At 29.6% G+C, this 15587-nt stretch overlaps 1 protein-coding gene and 1 pseudogene across 5 annotated transcripts; one reads left to right on the forward strand and one right to left on the reverse strand.

The window, feature by feature from the left end:
- Positions 1 to 137: 137 nt before the first annotated feature.
- LOC111287217 (uncharacterized) lies at positions 138 to 4513 on the reverse strand. Of its 5 annotated transcripts, none has more exons than XM_089760092.1 (6): positions 4197 to 4513; positions 3692 to 3731; positions 2589 to 2674; positions 1464 to 2356; positions 565 to 1091; positions 138 to 456 (listed from the first exon to the last, which is right to left on the reverse strand). In XM_089760092.1, the coding sequence occupies exons 3-6, from the start codon at positions 2605 to 2607 to the stop codon at positions 348 to 350; spliced, it is 1548 nt and encodes a 515-aa protein (XP_089616218.1). In that variant the 5' UTR covers positions 2608 to 2674; positions 3692 to 3731; positions 4197 to 4513; the 3' UTR covers positions 138 to 347. The 5 variants fall into 5 exon arrangements, with proteins under 5 accessions (XP_089616218.1, XP_022733314.2, XP_022733309.2 ...); XM_022877579.2 differs by having other exon boundaries at positions 2589 to 2669; positions 4055 to 4513; XM_022877574.2 differs by having other exon boundaries at positions 4055 to 4513.
- Positions 4514 to 12373: 7860 nt separating this feature from the next.
- LOC111288476 (cytosolic sulfotransferase 13 pseudogene) lies at positions 12374 to 13568 on the forward strand (annotated as a pseudogene).
- The last annotated feature ends 2019 nt before the right edge of the window (positions 13569 to 15587 follow it).

A 15587-nucleotide genomic window follows, 5' to 3' on the forward strand; every position in this document is an offset into this window, starting at 1 on the left:
TCTCAATGTTCAGCTTTGACCATCCTGATTTGCGTGCCACATTAGCTGTTCCTGTAGCCCAATCCACTTGGAACGGAGAATTTGCATATGAGCTGAAGTTATGAACAGGAAAAGTGGAGGCAATGGTAGGGAAACAATTACAAAAAACCAAAAAGAAATAATATAATGGCATGAAATTTATAGGACATAGCTTACAGCTCAACTTGCATGCATGAGATCAAAACTCTAAGTATGACACTCTAAAGCTACTGCACATTACAAGCCATGGTGGAGAAAAGGAGATGATGTATATATCTTGATAAGCAAAAACAATAAATTTGTATAACCTATGGATAGAGTAGAACTTTTCAGAATCTACAGCAAAGGAGGCCCTGCCTCCAACATCTATGCTTCTGGTAATGTCTCCGGTCAGCTTTTGCCATTCTTACTGGACTGCTATTCCATTCAGACTGCAATCTGCACATAAGAGGAAAAAACAAAATCAAAACAGCTAATAATTAGTTATAAATTGGATATAAAAGAAGTTGTTAGGAGCTAGAAACAAAGAGTTTGTCAGTAGAATACATAGGGAAGGCAAAGGAACGAGTGCTTGTTGTGCTGCTATCTGATCTAAGAGAGAGACTGCCTGAATATGCTATTGGTCCAGAGTAACTTATTAGACCTGTTACAGGCCCTGAGGCAGAGAAACTGGACTCTCCATTACCACGTTGAAGATTGTTTGAAAAAGGCTGATCAGCTGTATCTTCAAGCTTGGGTGTACTTCCAGTCTCAAGAGGACCATGATCAAGATTGTGGTGACACTCATCTTTGCTGCTTGTTGGTGCAGAAGAATCATAATCAACGGTGATACTTCCAGTCTCTAGTTTGCTATCAGAAGATACCTCATTGACAAGGCTGCAGCTGGCTGATTCCTCAGAAGCAGAGGCCTGAGCAGGACTAATCAGGGTAGCTTCCCCTTTCCCACTGTCTGATTCTTCAGCTGCAGAGACCAAAGCAGGAGCTGATAGAATTGCCTCCTCACTGCTATTGTATGATTCTTCAGCTGCAGAAACCAAGGGGGGCGTCACCATGACTTCCTTTTCGCTCGAGTTCTGCATACAAATCAAAATACATCATGTTACTTCCTAAGATGTGAACCCTCTCCTGAACCCCTAATAGAAAACTATCATCAACAATCTCAATACCTGTCCGATATTTATAGATTTCTAACATAAATATTCATACAAATGGAAAATAAAATTACCATGATTTCAATTATTGTTTTCACTTTAGGCCATAAAGGTCCATTTGTTGTGGTAAACATATAGAATTGTTAGAAAAAAAGGTGCCTTCAATTCTATCTCAAACATGAATGCAGAAATATTGGAGGTGATAATATGTAGTAATATATAGGTGAATCCATATTGTTATTACAAGGAATTTCGGTATAGTACATTGAAATTTCAGTAACCTTGGGAGTTTACCTGAAAAGACTGTTGTTCGACTCCATCACTTTTGCAATCAGAAGACATGGCTTTGGATTTCACTGTGCTCAGTTCAGGCATTGAAAGTAACTCTCCAAGGGTAAACAATTCTTTGGAGACGTCATCTGTGACCACTTTCATTGCATCATCTTTCATTTCCCTTGTCAGCATCAAATCCTTAGAATCATATTGATTCGGGATTCCCTTGTTAGACTCATTTTCTTCTAGAGATAAGGAAATATCTTGCATACGTGTATCAGCATCGAGTTTTTTATTAGAACCACATTCATCGTCAATATCCTTGCCGGATTGATTTTCTTCTGGAGACACATAAACAACTTGCAAGGACATATCAATTTCCAATTTTTCTTTCATCAGTTTACTATCTTGATCCTTTTCAGAAGGTGGAAAGTTGTAATCACTCTTCACATCCACGCCACTGTCAAACAAGAACTTGTCCTGTGTTGGAACTCCCTCGTCGATACAGATGTCCTTGACAACATTATATGTACTTTCTTTATAACAAACTACCAATTCAGGCAATTGACATTCCATCACACTTTTGTCCAAATAAAAAACTGACTCCTGAAATGAATCCATATTCTTTGAAGAATGAGTATTTGATGTCACAAAATCTCTGAACTCCTTTTCATTACCATTGACAAAGTCATTTACACTCATAGAATAATCGAGTTTTGATGCTGGCCATCCATTTCGTGTATTCTCTAGATATATCGTGGGATTATTTTCCTTCACAATTCCTTCTGCATTAAGTACAGTGGAATCCAAAGGCTTTTCTTTGTTCTCAAAAGGTTTAGTGTCAGCTAAGAAGGAATAAGGCCTTGAGTCGCTCTTGTAGCCTATAGTTGAATGGCAAAGCACTTGGTCATTATCTGCGAGCACATAAAAATATCCAATAAGAACCATAATCTTCATATATAACGATTAAATGTATCTGGCAGAATAACATTCACGATGACAGTAACATCTGAAAGATGAAAATGTAGACCAACACATTTCAAACCATTTAGTAGCCATGTTAAGCACCTTCATGCTTTCAAATTTATTTATAATACAGTGCAGTGATTAATCCTCTTTGAGTAAATTAAACATATAATAAATTACCAAGTTTCATGGTATACATCAGTTGGCTTCGAGGTTACAAAGAGTGATATCTTCAACCATACACCATATGGCATTTGAGAGCTACTCTGCCATAAAATGCAGGACAAGTTAAAAAGAGAAAATGGAAACAGCTACCAGCAGACATAGTAAGTTGTTCAAAAAGGATGGAATAAGAAGGCTTCGCTAAGAAGAGGCAGCTCATATGATCAATTGAAGTATTCAACCACCGAGTCATAACGTTGACTGGCTAAATTACTAAGAAAGAAAACTATCATCCACCTCCATGATTGCTTTCTCAAACATTTTGCCAAGCATAGAAATACATGAAATCAAACAAGGAATACAGGACTGAAATGAACTTCATGAGCAGCCTTAACCCAAAAACTAATTGATCTCCAAAGATTAGAACAGAAAGCCAAAAAAGGAATAAAATTCAAAAGCAAAGCTAAAATGATACCAGTGCTGAAAGCTACATAAACCAGATCAGAAGAACCATGCAATCCAAGCTCATTTATTAGCTTGAAAAACCAACATTCATCCAATTATATGAACCAAAAATAGAGCCTAAAAATCCAAACCACAGTCATTTTTTGTAAACCAAAAAAAAGTGCTGATAATCATCCAATTATACACAACAATAACAGTGTAACAAGTAATAGTTATGAAGAGATTGCTCCATGACCAAAAACCTTTCAGTTCACCATGAGGAATCTTTTTTTAGTCAGCCTTCAATATACAAAATGACAATAGGAGAAAAAGGTTTTAACTTTTTGAAAAGCTTAACACATACTTTCAACCACTAAATTATAACTCAAAAGTTTAAACCTTTCACTTGTTTCAACAATGCCATTGCCACCATCTGTTCTGTTTTCTAGCTCTAACCAGATCTAATCCATTATAATTGTTAAAAAGAAAAAAAAAAAGGAAAATCTCAGATTGGTTAAATCTTCAACCTCATGAAAAAGGTGAAGTAAAAACCAAAAGGAGAGAATATTAAAGATCTGAAGCAGATCCCAACAAATACAAAAACCCAAAAAAGAGAAACAAACACAATCATACAAAAACAGAGTCATTAAAATTATAAAAATAAATTACTGTTGTACCTTTTTTTTCCCTGTGATTCAGAACTTTCACCAATCTTCACTGTAAAATCCAAGTGAAAACAAGATTATTAATGAAACAAAGGAGATCCTGAGAGAAAGGAAAAGGCTTTGGAGCTTGGGGGTTTCTAAAGGGAGCAAAGCAAATAATCAAAGAATTAAAAGCTTTAGAAACCAAACTCAAAACCCAACTTTGAATAAAAGATAGAAGAAACTTTTAGTGTTCTTAGATAACAGAGGAAAGAGCACAGAGTTAATAAATAGAGAGAGATTTGCAGAGAGAGCCAGAAAATCTGAATTAATAAAGAAATGAGTGAGTTGTAATTGTCGAAAAACAAATGCAATAAAAAAGGTCAAACTCCATACCTATGTGTCAGTAATTGCCATAGCAACCAAACCAATCAAACGGCTCTATTTTTTTCCTTTATTTATTACGCTCAGTTTTAGCATTAACCATCACCGCCCCACTTTTAGAACTATATTAACCACACTGATAACACCACTTTACCTGTTCACTTTCTCAGAAAAAAGAAACAAAAACCCAAATTTTCCTTCCAACCAAACAGCAAAAGAAGCAAAAAAGAACTATCTTTTCTCTTCTTTCCTTTCCTTTCGACTTTGTCTTTTCTTTTTTTGAAGCTGACAGAGATGTCGGAGAATCCCAGCTCTCTTATTAAGTCAAAACAGTTCAAGCTATAAAATCATCATGTCTTCTTTTTTTGTAGTAAAAACGGCAGAGAAACAAAAACAAAGCCACAAAGGGGCGAATCCAGTGAACACGATGAAGATGACGATGATGTCTTGAGGAGATCTTGAGCTGTCATTTTTTTTATTTACTTGCTTTGTTTTAGTGTGGGTCCCTTACCTTGTCTAGTTTCATCCTCTCCACTTTTTTCGAGTCAAACTCTCTCTGTCTCTGTCTTCTCTCGAAAATGATCCTCAACAACGGCTTTCAATATGGAACCGAGGGATCAGCCGTTGGGTTGTGCTAAAGCACGGTGATTCGTGCACGATCACAATATTTGCATCGAGAAATTTTCAGGACATATGGATTCATGAATCATAATTTTGAGCTAATTGGATATTTTTATTTGAGATTTTTTGATATTTAATAATTTTTTTAGATTTTGATTAATTTAAAATCGAGTCGAATCTTATAATAGAAATAAATTTTTTTAATTTATTTTTTTAATTCGTAATATTTAAAATTAAAATTTTATTTTAAAAAAAATTAAACTAATTACTTAAGGGCTAATTAAACATCAAGATTTGAAAAGAGTAATTGAGAGATTGTAAATCGTAATGTAAATATAGGTTTCTATTTGATTTTATAATTTATGTTATTATAGATATTAATAAATTTAATAATTTAAAATATAATACAATAATATGATACAAATATATACAAAATGAGATATAAAAATGATTATTTTAAAATTTTAATAATAATGATATTTAGATATAATAAAATTAAAAAATATATTTTTATTTAAATATGAATATGAATTATGATACATAATTTTTATATAAAATATTATATAAATATATTAATTTTAATATTTTATACTATATAAATATATAAATTATCAAATCTAAATATTAGTTAAAGATTATTAAAATGTTAATTTAAAAAAATTGCATTTAATGCAAATTTAATTAAAACAATATATTAACTATATATTTAATGCATTGTTTTCATTAATTTTAATTAAAAAATATATTAACTATAATTTTTTCTTTAATGCTTTCAAAATCATAAAATTAACTGTTAATTAACCAATTTCATATATAAATATTGCTTTAAAAATTTGACATACATAATATAATTTGTAAATTATTATATTATTAATAATAAATTTTTTAATTTCTATAAATAAAATGAAACATATCTTTAAATATAATAAAAAATAAAACATATTTTAATAGTTTAATTTTATTTGTAAAATTAAAAAATTCCATTCCAACTCAAATAATTTATTATAAATGAGGGATGGGTGTAAGGTTGTTGAAAAGAAGTATGGAGCAGTGGATAGAAGCTCATGGTTAACGCCTTTTTATTTTGGGATCTGCAACACACGGCTTGGATGATATCATGGATTGGGGAAAATGCTAGCGTGCAGCGAGAGAAACGTGGAAGCCTTTTTAAGTTTCGTTTTCAACTTTTGGTAGGATGGATAATTTGAAATACCATATAATAATATAATATAAAAATAATACAAATAAAAAAAATAATATTTAAAATTAAAAAAAACTATAAATGAATTTAATAAATTAAAAAATTATATTTTATATTTTCATATTAATTACAAATTATAAAATATAATTTTTGTATAAAATATAATATAAATATAATTTTTTATATGATAAAATAATACAAATTGAAATTTAACTTTTAAGTTTAATACAAATTTGGCCTACATCATATGCTCTTTGATTCATGGTTCAAACTAAATTGAATTGTCCTATCCTACCACATTGATGTTAGGGCAGATATTCATCCTTATCTTTAATATTTTAAAAAAATTAAAATCCAAAATGAAGTTTCATGATTTAAGCACTAAAGTTAAGAGTATAAATGATACATTAATACTCATAAATTATTTGAGTTTGATTCGAATAAAACTAAAACTCGACTCAATAATTATAAAGTCGAGCTCGAACTTAAATTCAAGTAGCTTGATTCATCAATTGAGTCGAGTTTGAGCATTTTATATCGACTTGAATAGCTCACGAGCCTAATCGAGTTTTTATATTTAAATATATTTTTATTATTTTATTTAATAAAAATATCTCGAACTCAAGCTTGAGTTCAAACACAAATAGTCGAATTTTTATCGAATATAAAAATCAAACTTATTTTTACATATCAATTGAATTTAATCAAGCAAACTCAAGTAGTTCAATTTTTATCTCGAGTTGAGCTCGAGTTTAAAAAATAAAATTCAATCGAGTTTAAGTCAAATTTTAAGTCTCAAATTTCGAATTAAACTTGAACTCAAACTTAATACTATATTAACTTGAATTTGATTAATTACACATATAACTAAGGCCATAGCGATGTTTCCCCTTTGATCCTAACAACTAATTTTCTTTTGAGTTGGATCTAGTTAGTTACAATTTACAGTACAAAGCTTGATTCTCCCTAAACTTGTGGTAGATGATTTTTCATTTATAATTTTTATTTAAGGTATTGTTTGATATGAGTGATTATTTTAAAAATTATGATAATTTATATACAGTAATTAAATTATTATATTTAAAAGTATTTAGTGAATGATGATCTTATATGACAATAATTTTAAATTATTAAGAGTGATCATATTACTATCTTGAAATTTTATTTATAACTATTATATAAAAAAAGTGAAAAACTTTTATCATCAAAGGAAATCAATATGTAAAATTAACTATTAATTTTATTTATTTAATATGTGAATTAAAATTTAATTGCATCTTAAAGTTATAATTACTTTATATTATAAATTTTTGTATTTTCAAACTAATATTTATTATAATAAGTTTAAAATAATTTGTGTATTTTTTAAATATTTTATATAATATAAATTTTTATTTTCCTTTTATTATGGATTTAATAGGTTGGTTTTATTTTTTAATTCAAATATTTTTGCATAATTTATATTATAAAAATAAATATGCTTATCAATAAATATATTTATTAATTTAATAATTTAATTATAAATTTTATTATAAAATAAATAAATATTATTAATATTTTACAAATTATTATCTTTAAACAATTTTAAACTTATTAATTTATATAATTATTATAATATGTATGGTTATTTTCATACTTTTAAATGAAATAATGTTTAATTTTTAGTAAACTAACTACAATAACCTTTAATTTTTAAGAATTAATCATTGTTAATTAAATAAAGTAATTTCAAATCATAAATATTAAGAACACTTAGATAATAAGATCACCCCGATAATTTACATTACCATGATAATTTTGTAAAAAATACCAAACGCTACCTAAGATTTGTGTTGAACTTAAAATGAAATCTTCAATCATGAACATAAATGGTTTTAAGGTGTGTTGCAAATTCCATTTCACTTAATGCTTATTTTGTCCCTACCAATTATATTATGCAAAAATGATATAACCGAAATACTTCCAACATATAATAAAGCCTTATTTAATGTCATTTTATACTTATGATATCAAACCATTAAACATCCATTTACAGAGATAAAAATATCTAACTTTAAATATTATTTTATACATAAACAATATCAAAGTAATTAATATTTATTTATGAAAAAAATGGAATAAAAAAGAGAATGATTTTCGAATTCTTCAATCTCTTAAACCACTACTTACAAAAATTCAATTTTAAAGTTGTTACTCTTTGATTATGTTGTTTCAATTAAATATCACTTTTTTTAATAAAAAAATATCTTTTTAAATTATAAGAGATGAATTGATTCATTTGGATGATTAATCTTTTCATTTTAAAAAAATAATTTTTTATATTTTTAAAAATTATAATTTCTCACTAGAGCAATCGATTACCTCTTTATATATATATATATATATATATATATATATATTATTCTAAAAAATTTCATGAGATAGGCTAATTACTTGATGTCGAAAGTCGACTTCTTTCAATTGTAGAACATTCAAAATTAATAGTAATCGGTAAAACAATCGATTCTTGAGAATAACCAATCGAATACTCTTGTTAAAATTTTGCCTAGCTTGGCAACTTTTGGAAATGCATGTAATTGACTTCTTTAGCATAAGAATTCGATTGCTCGAGACAAAAAGATTGTAGTTTATTGCTCTTACTAAGGCAGCCGACTACTTTTATAATAAGGCTTCTTATTTTATTTATGTAAGTCTAAAATAAATTATTTTAATTATTAAATATTACTATAACCTATTAAATACTTAAACATAATTTTTCTTTGATTAATATTTTTCATATTTTAAAAATATTTTCCTAACACATCTCTTGGTTAAGTACCCGCTGGCTTCTTAAAATATTCCGCTCATTATTTTGTACTATATACTTGATCGATCTCCATTTGTCAGTGGCTAGAAAGAGGAGTTTGGTTTTACCTTTAGCAAAGACAAAAAAAATAGAAGGTTTCTGACTTGCATGGGGATCCTAAGTGAGATCTCAAGCTTGGACGGTTAAATAAAATACTACTACTATAAAATATGAACTTTCATAACAGTTTCACATGCCCTAATTCTATATTCTATATATATATAGTTTTCATTTGCACTTTATTCAAGTGATTGAGCTTGATGGACGTTGAATAAAATAGCTTTTCGTAATAACGAAAATAAAAATTACTAGTTCTTTTGTTTATACTTAGTATGCATATGCATTTACATCAAGGATTTTGTATCTTTAATTAAAATAATTCTTTTCATTTTTATTGTCGATGCTTTCGTACGTTTTTCTCTTACTTTCAACATACATAAAATGTTTAATCTTTTAGATCAAGTAAAATATGTTGCATTCGAAAATTTAAAAATCTTGTATCCAATAAGTTAAAAAATAGTATTTACAAATCGTACATTTGATATGATTTTAACAAAAAATCATCATATAATCTAAAAAATAATAGTTATAAGTCGTGTATTTAAGATAATTTTAACAAAAAATCATCAATTAAACGTAAACTCAAAACCTCTTATGTAAAGAAGAATCAAATCATCCTACCAATTGAGCTCAACCACTAGTTGGTTGCTATGAATTAAGTTAATACTTAAAATAGAAGAAACAGAAGAAGGGTTAGTATTTTTTAAGCAATTGTCATGACTTATGGGCGATGCCTTCACTTGACTATCTATTTATGATCTAGACAATTGTATTTTTAATGTATAAATCAACATCAACCTTTTTATATTAATACAAAATAATATAAATATCATATCTGTAATTTTTTATTTTTTTAATAAATAAATTTGATATTAAATTCTTATCATAAAATTTCCTCTTTAGTAATTAACAATTTATTTTTTTAATAAATAAAAATAATTTATCTTTAAGGAGATTGCTTTCAAATGTGCAAAAAACCTTTAATCAGAAGATAGATTAATGATGAATATTTATATCACATAAATGAGCCATGAAATGAATATTATAAATAATATGAAAGCAATTGATGTTGTAGTATAAGTTTGGAAGTAACTTAACAGCTATTTTTTTTTTTTTTTTGTTCAGCTGGTACATATCTACCAATAAGATACCTAATGAATATGATGATGTTGCCCCAATTTAATTCATTAATTCCCTAGTTGCCATAATAATCTCATAAAAATGAATCCATCACCTTCTTTGTTATGGCAATCATAACATGAATCATGGTCCAATTCCAATGGTGTCATAGCTTTAGAATTTAATTTGTAAGTTTTTCATGTTCAAAATTTTGCAATTAAACAATCAATTAAGTGATTGATGCATAATTTTTTGTTTAAAAACAGGGTTTAAATTAAAAAAAAAAGAAGAAGAAGCCATTTCCCTTTAAAAACCAAACCCTATCAAAAGGGACAAAACCAGACATGAGGACCCAAGCTCCTTTGCATTGAGTTGAATTGGACAAGTGAGGCTTCCAATGAGGCTGTGTGGAGGAGACAAAATCTGCTGAATTCTTTGATCTTATTGGTTTGGTCTCATTCAATTTCAACAACATAATTGACAAATGGACAAAAACACATTTCTGATGGGGACTTGGTCGGCCAATTCGGATTGTTTTTGGCAAGTTTACAACTCATAGAAATGACTTTGAATAACCGGCCCCCCACCCCCTCCCCGCCATCCTCCTTCCACTTCTAATTCTTTTTTCTTGTTGGGTTACGGGTTTTTTTGGATTTTATTGAGAGAAAGCAAGATTTGTTGTCACCTGAGAAACGTCAACTCCATTTATGCTTCCAAGGTCATATGTTCAGCACCAATGGTTTGGTCTGGCTTGGTTGGATGTTCATATCCGATACATTCTGAGGATGTTTTACTTGACCCAACGGTTCCAATGAAGTCAATGATGGAGAAATGGTAGGTTCTTGACAGCCCAAGGACTGTTGGCAAATTGTGGAAGTTTTATAATGACCAAATCAGTTTTGGCTGGAAAGACCCATGCTTTAAGCCGCTGCTTTGTTCAGTCAAAAACAGATATGATAAAAAATTAGTAAGCATTTATATATATTCTTTTCATGATAAATTATAATTTACAAATCTAAAATAATATTTTAAGAATTGGAATCTCATCAAGTCAAATTTGATAACCCTAAGTAATCACCTGACAACTTGAATCAAAGAGATGAATTAAAGCAATCGCAGCCACTGATCACCATGAAAGGCTATGATCATGTATAGAAAATGCTGATTTTCTCTCGTTTGCAAATCCCTTGGCTGCCAATTGGGTTGGAGGGCCAAAATATCTGGTAAGATTTTAACAATTGTTGGAGATTGGACTGACTGAGTTTAGCCATTGAAAGACTTTTCAAAACCATAGAGTCAAGCGGATGATGCCGATTTGAGATAGTGCTAAATGTTAGCAGTAATTGCATTTTTCTGCCAGGTCTTGAAGCTCCTGAAATCAGGGATAAGCATCAAGGGGCTTTGTGCCATAGTATCTAAGATGTGCTCAAGCAGGAGAACTTATAGCAGATAATAATTCATGGCTAAAAAGAATGGCAAATGCTTCTAGGGGAAAGAATTCATGTACAGTCTGTTTGGAAGCATCAAATTTGTTGATGGTGTTTTGGTGAAAATCACTGGCTGCTTTGTTGGAAGGCTGTTGAGGAGTTGATATGTAAGACAAAAATTTTTTTCCTCCTCTCTTCTTTTTTTTCTTTTCTCACATTCTTTCCATCTCTTTATTTTCTTCCCTTCTTATCCAACATAAAAAATAAAAAAAAAATCTTGAAATTGATCAACAATATAATGATGATCAGTGGTCCTTTGGCAACAAAACAATATATATACAATGACTTAACATACCCTAATGTTACCAAAGTAAAAGCAAGTGGAAGGCACCTTTGAGTAATATATCATATATAATTAAATATGTTATTTTAATCTTTTTATTATCTTCTTGAATCTTTTATAAAGTGAAATTATATTCCACCAATATATATTGCAAAAAGGTATAAAAGAAAGCGACTAGTGAAATTTCCAAAAGATCTTTTTTGTTTGGTTGCAACTTTTTATCTCTTCACTATATATTTTTTGAAATTAAAAACAATATGATATAACATAGAAAAAAGTGTTTGGATGGACAGAATAAAATTTATGAGATGAGACTAGAGAGAATGTTAGCTTTTATTTATTATTATATGTTAAAAAAATACTTATAATTCTTATAATTCCACTAATAAATTCACAAACTTTTTTATAAAAATTTGTCTCATAAAATGTTGGAAATTATATAATTGAATTCGGAATCTAATTCAATTTATTCTTTTGTTATACTCAGAGATTATATGTTTCCTTACTCATTTGAATGTTAAATTTAAAATTTTTATTGTAAGAGAATGCAATAATTTTTTTATATTAAATATTAAGATATCTCATCAAAGAGCAATTTTCTCTTATACATATGACATATTCTTGTGTATAATAATTAAATTTATCAAAAATTCAAATTTGTTGTCAAACCCCCAACTCAGTTTACCACTTTAATTATACCCACAAGCATGGTTTCTTTTGCTATCAGATAGGGTGTTCTACAATTCGTCCAATGTAACAGTGCTGAAAACCATCTATACATAGCTATCTGCCCACCACTAGCGGTTGCCAACTTAAAGTCAATGTGGCAAAAAAATCGTGCCTATAACTGAATCTTTTCACTTCCCAGCGATCTATCTGATCCTGTTTCTCTCCCTAAATACCTGCCAGAAGAGGGTAACAAGCAACAATCCAGTCATCTAATATCCTCATTACCACAAAAAGATTGCTACACTCAAGCCAGCAGTAAGCCAATGACCATGCCCATACTTGAACCAGCTTGTCCATTGTCCAATGATCTACCTCCTGTTTCTCTTCCCAAATACCTTCTGGAAGACGGTCTCACCCAAGAATGCAGGCAGCTTATATCCTAACTACGGACTGAGAAAGGTTGGGTTGCGAAGCACCTCCATCAGTATCAGGGCTTTCGGCACACTACTCATCAGTTGCAAGCAGTTCTGACAAGTCAAAACCACTTTCAAGCTAAGGATACTGATATCCTCCTTGTTACCACTTCCAAATCAGGGGCAACCTGGTTAAAGGCCCTTGTTTTTGCCTTGATAAACACATTGATAGCCAGGTTGCTGATTTCACCACCTTTACTTTTCCAAGGCTATCTGGAACTTACTTACCCCTTGTTTCATTGCCAGACTGTGTCAAGAATTCTGCCTGTAAGCTTTTGTATTTATGCAGTAATCCGAAGGATACTTTTGTATCGCTTTGGCTTTTCACAAACAAACTGAGAATGAACGATATGGGTGAGGATTCTCTTGAAGAGACGTTCGATAAATTTAGCAGAAGTTGTGAGTTTGTATGAACCCTTTTTGGACCATGTTTTGGGTTATTGGAAAGAAAACTTGGAAAAGCCTCGAAGGGTCTTAGTCTTGAAGTATGAGGAAGTAAAAGAGCAGCTCAAAGCCCAGTTGATGAGGGTGGCTCAGTTCCTGGGATGCCCATTTTCGTCATAAGAAGAGACAAGTAGTGAGGTGGATGATATATTGAGGCTATGTAGCTTCGACAATTTAAGCAATTTGGAGATGAACAAGACTGGAAAGTTAGCCTACGGTGAGGAGTACAAGGCATTTTTCAGGAGAGGTGAGATTGCAGATGCTAAGAATCATTCCACTCCTCAGATGATGGAAAAACTAGACCAAATTACTGAAGAGAAGTAGCATGGCTCTGGGTTAACATTTTTTATCTAATAGGCTCGATTTGACTCATGAACACAGTTAATAAAGCTTACAAGTTACAGTCAAAATACCATTTTCATTAAATATGAAAGGGCAGTGCGGGAATATATAGACCACCTCCAACATGAAGCCTAACTGATGAAACTTTTTTACTCTTTTCGTCGAACAATTTGAGTTGGGGAAGATGGGGATATTGAGCTCACAAAAGAGGGCTTATGGGCTTATGCCTGTTACTATTGTTCGGCCCTTTTTTGGACCAGTCCTTACTCCTCTGTCCTTTCCTTTGTGGCACTCACATGCTGTCAAGGTGTATAATAATTAATAAATGTATGCTTGGCAAATCATATATATATATATATATATATATGTGTGTGTGTGTGTGTAAGAATGAATTTACATAAGTATATTTATCTCTCTTATTTTTAGATTTCTTAAAATTAACAATTAAAAAAGTATAAAATTATTAAAAATTTTAAAATAATATAAATAGATTTATTTTTCTATATATTATATGATCCCTAATATTAATTTCTCTTACGCCCATAGATTAAGGATTCAACTATGTAGATTCTTTGTTAAATTTAAATTATTTGACATGATATAGAAATTAGTGATTAAAGATTATAAATTTGAGAAATTTATGCCAATAATGTATTATTTAATAAGATAAAAACAAAAATAAAAAATTTAAAAGTAAGTTAAAAATTAAGAAAATTACAGAATTTGATTCTTCCTTTTTTTGTGTGATTTATCTTGTTATTAATTAATAAAAACAGAAAAATAACTTATCCTAGGATGATGACTGTTTGAATCAAATTAATTTGGTTCTATTTTTATGGATATTATATAATATTATAAAATTTTAAAATTCGATTTGAGTCAAATTTTTATTTGATTCGAACTAAATCGAATCAAATTTTATTAATTCAATTTGGTTTGTCAATTTTTAATTTATAATTTTTTATATATTATTTTAACATAAAATTTTAATAATTTGAGTAAATTTTAATATAAAATTATTATTTTTATTTTATAAAAATTTAAAAATATATAAAAACTAAAAAAATTATAATTCAATTCAATTTGATTTTTTTAAAAATTTATTTTTCAATATAAAATTTGATCCGAAATTACTTTATAAATTTAATCCAAATCGAATAAAAAAATCGATCTAAACTAAATCGTATACTACAATTTCAAATTAATTTTTGATTTTCTCTTTTTTTTTTTTTCATCCTTAACTTATCCTTTAATTTTAGATATTACCACAATCATTAGTGACAATATACAAAACAAAAGAAATCAGACCTTCTCATCATCATACTCAATATCCTTCAAATCCAACACTCTCGAAAGCCACAGCCAGCCCTCCACTTTATTCAACGTTTCCCATCACTCAAGCAACGGAGAACCACTTGACATTTTCCATAACCATAACCATCATTCAATACCTTTCCTCCCAAACCTACTGTTAACAGTTAACCGTCGCTAATACATTAAAAAAATAAAATATGTTCAGTCAAAAGTCAATTGAGGATTGAAAACTGATACCGACCTCTTTGTCAGCAAAGCATATTTTACTGAACAATTTTTTTCCTTTTTTTATGGGTTTAAATTCTTTGGGAGTAGAAAAGTTGCATGTGACACGACGCAGAGGGCAGACACCGTGAGCAGAAATACATATGGAGCCAGCATGGCTGTCACTCATGATTTTCTTTTCTTTTTTTCTTTTATATATTTATAAAATAATTTTTCAGAAGGTCTTTTGGAGCATCCAAAGGGTCGTTGCCAATTAAGCATCCACGTCGCTGAAAGCTGGCAAAGTTGAAATAGCGGTGACGTTGCCAAATGTTTGGTCGCCTTTTTTACCAAATCTATATTTATTGTATTTCTCTTGGATAAAAAAAGGAAAATTAATAGAAAATATACTTTTTGTTGCCAATTCCTCGGGGTGATGTTTGCTTCAACTTTTGACCCCTATTTTTAGAAAAGGGGTCCTTG

The sequence above is a fragment of the Durio zibethinus genome, chromosome 4 (genome assembly GCF_047325235.1).
Source record: "Durio zibethinus cultivar Kanyao isolate XHJ-2024 chromosome 4, ASM4732523v1, whole genome shotgun sequence".
Taxonomy (NCBI): domain Eukaryota; kingdom Viridiplantae; phylum Streptophyta; class Magnoliopsida; order Malvales; family Malvaceae; genus Durio; species Durio zibethinus.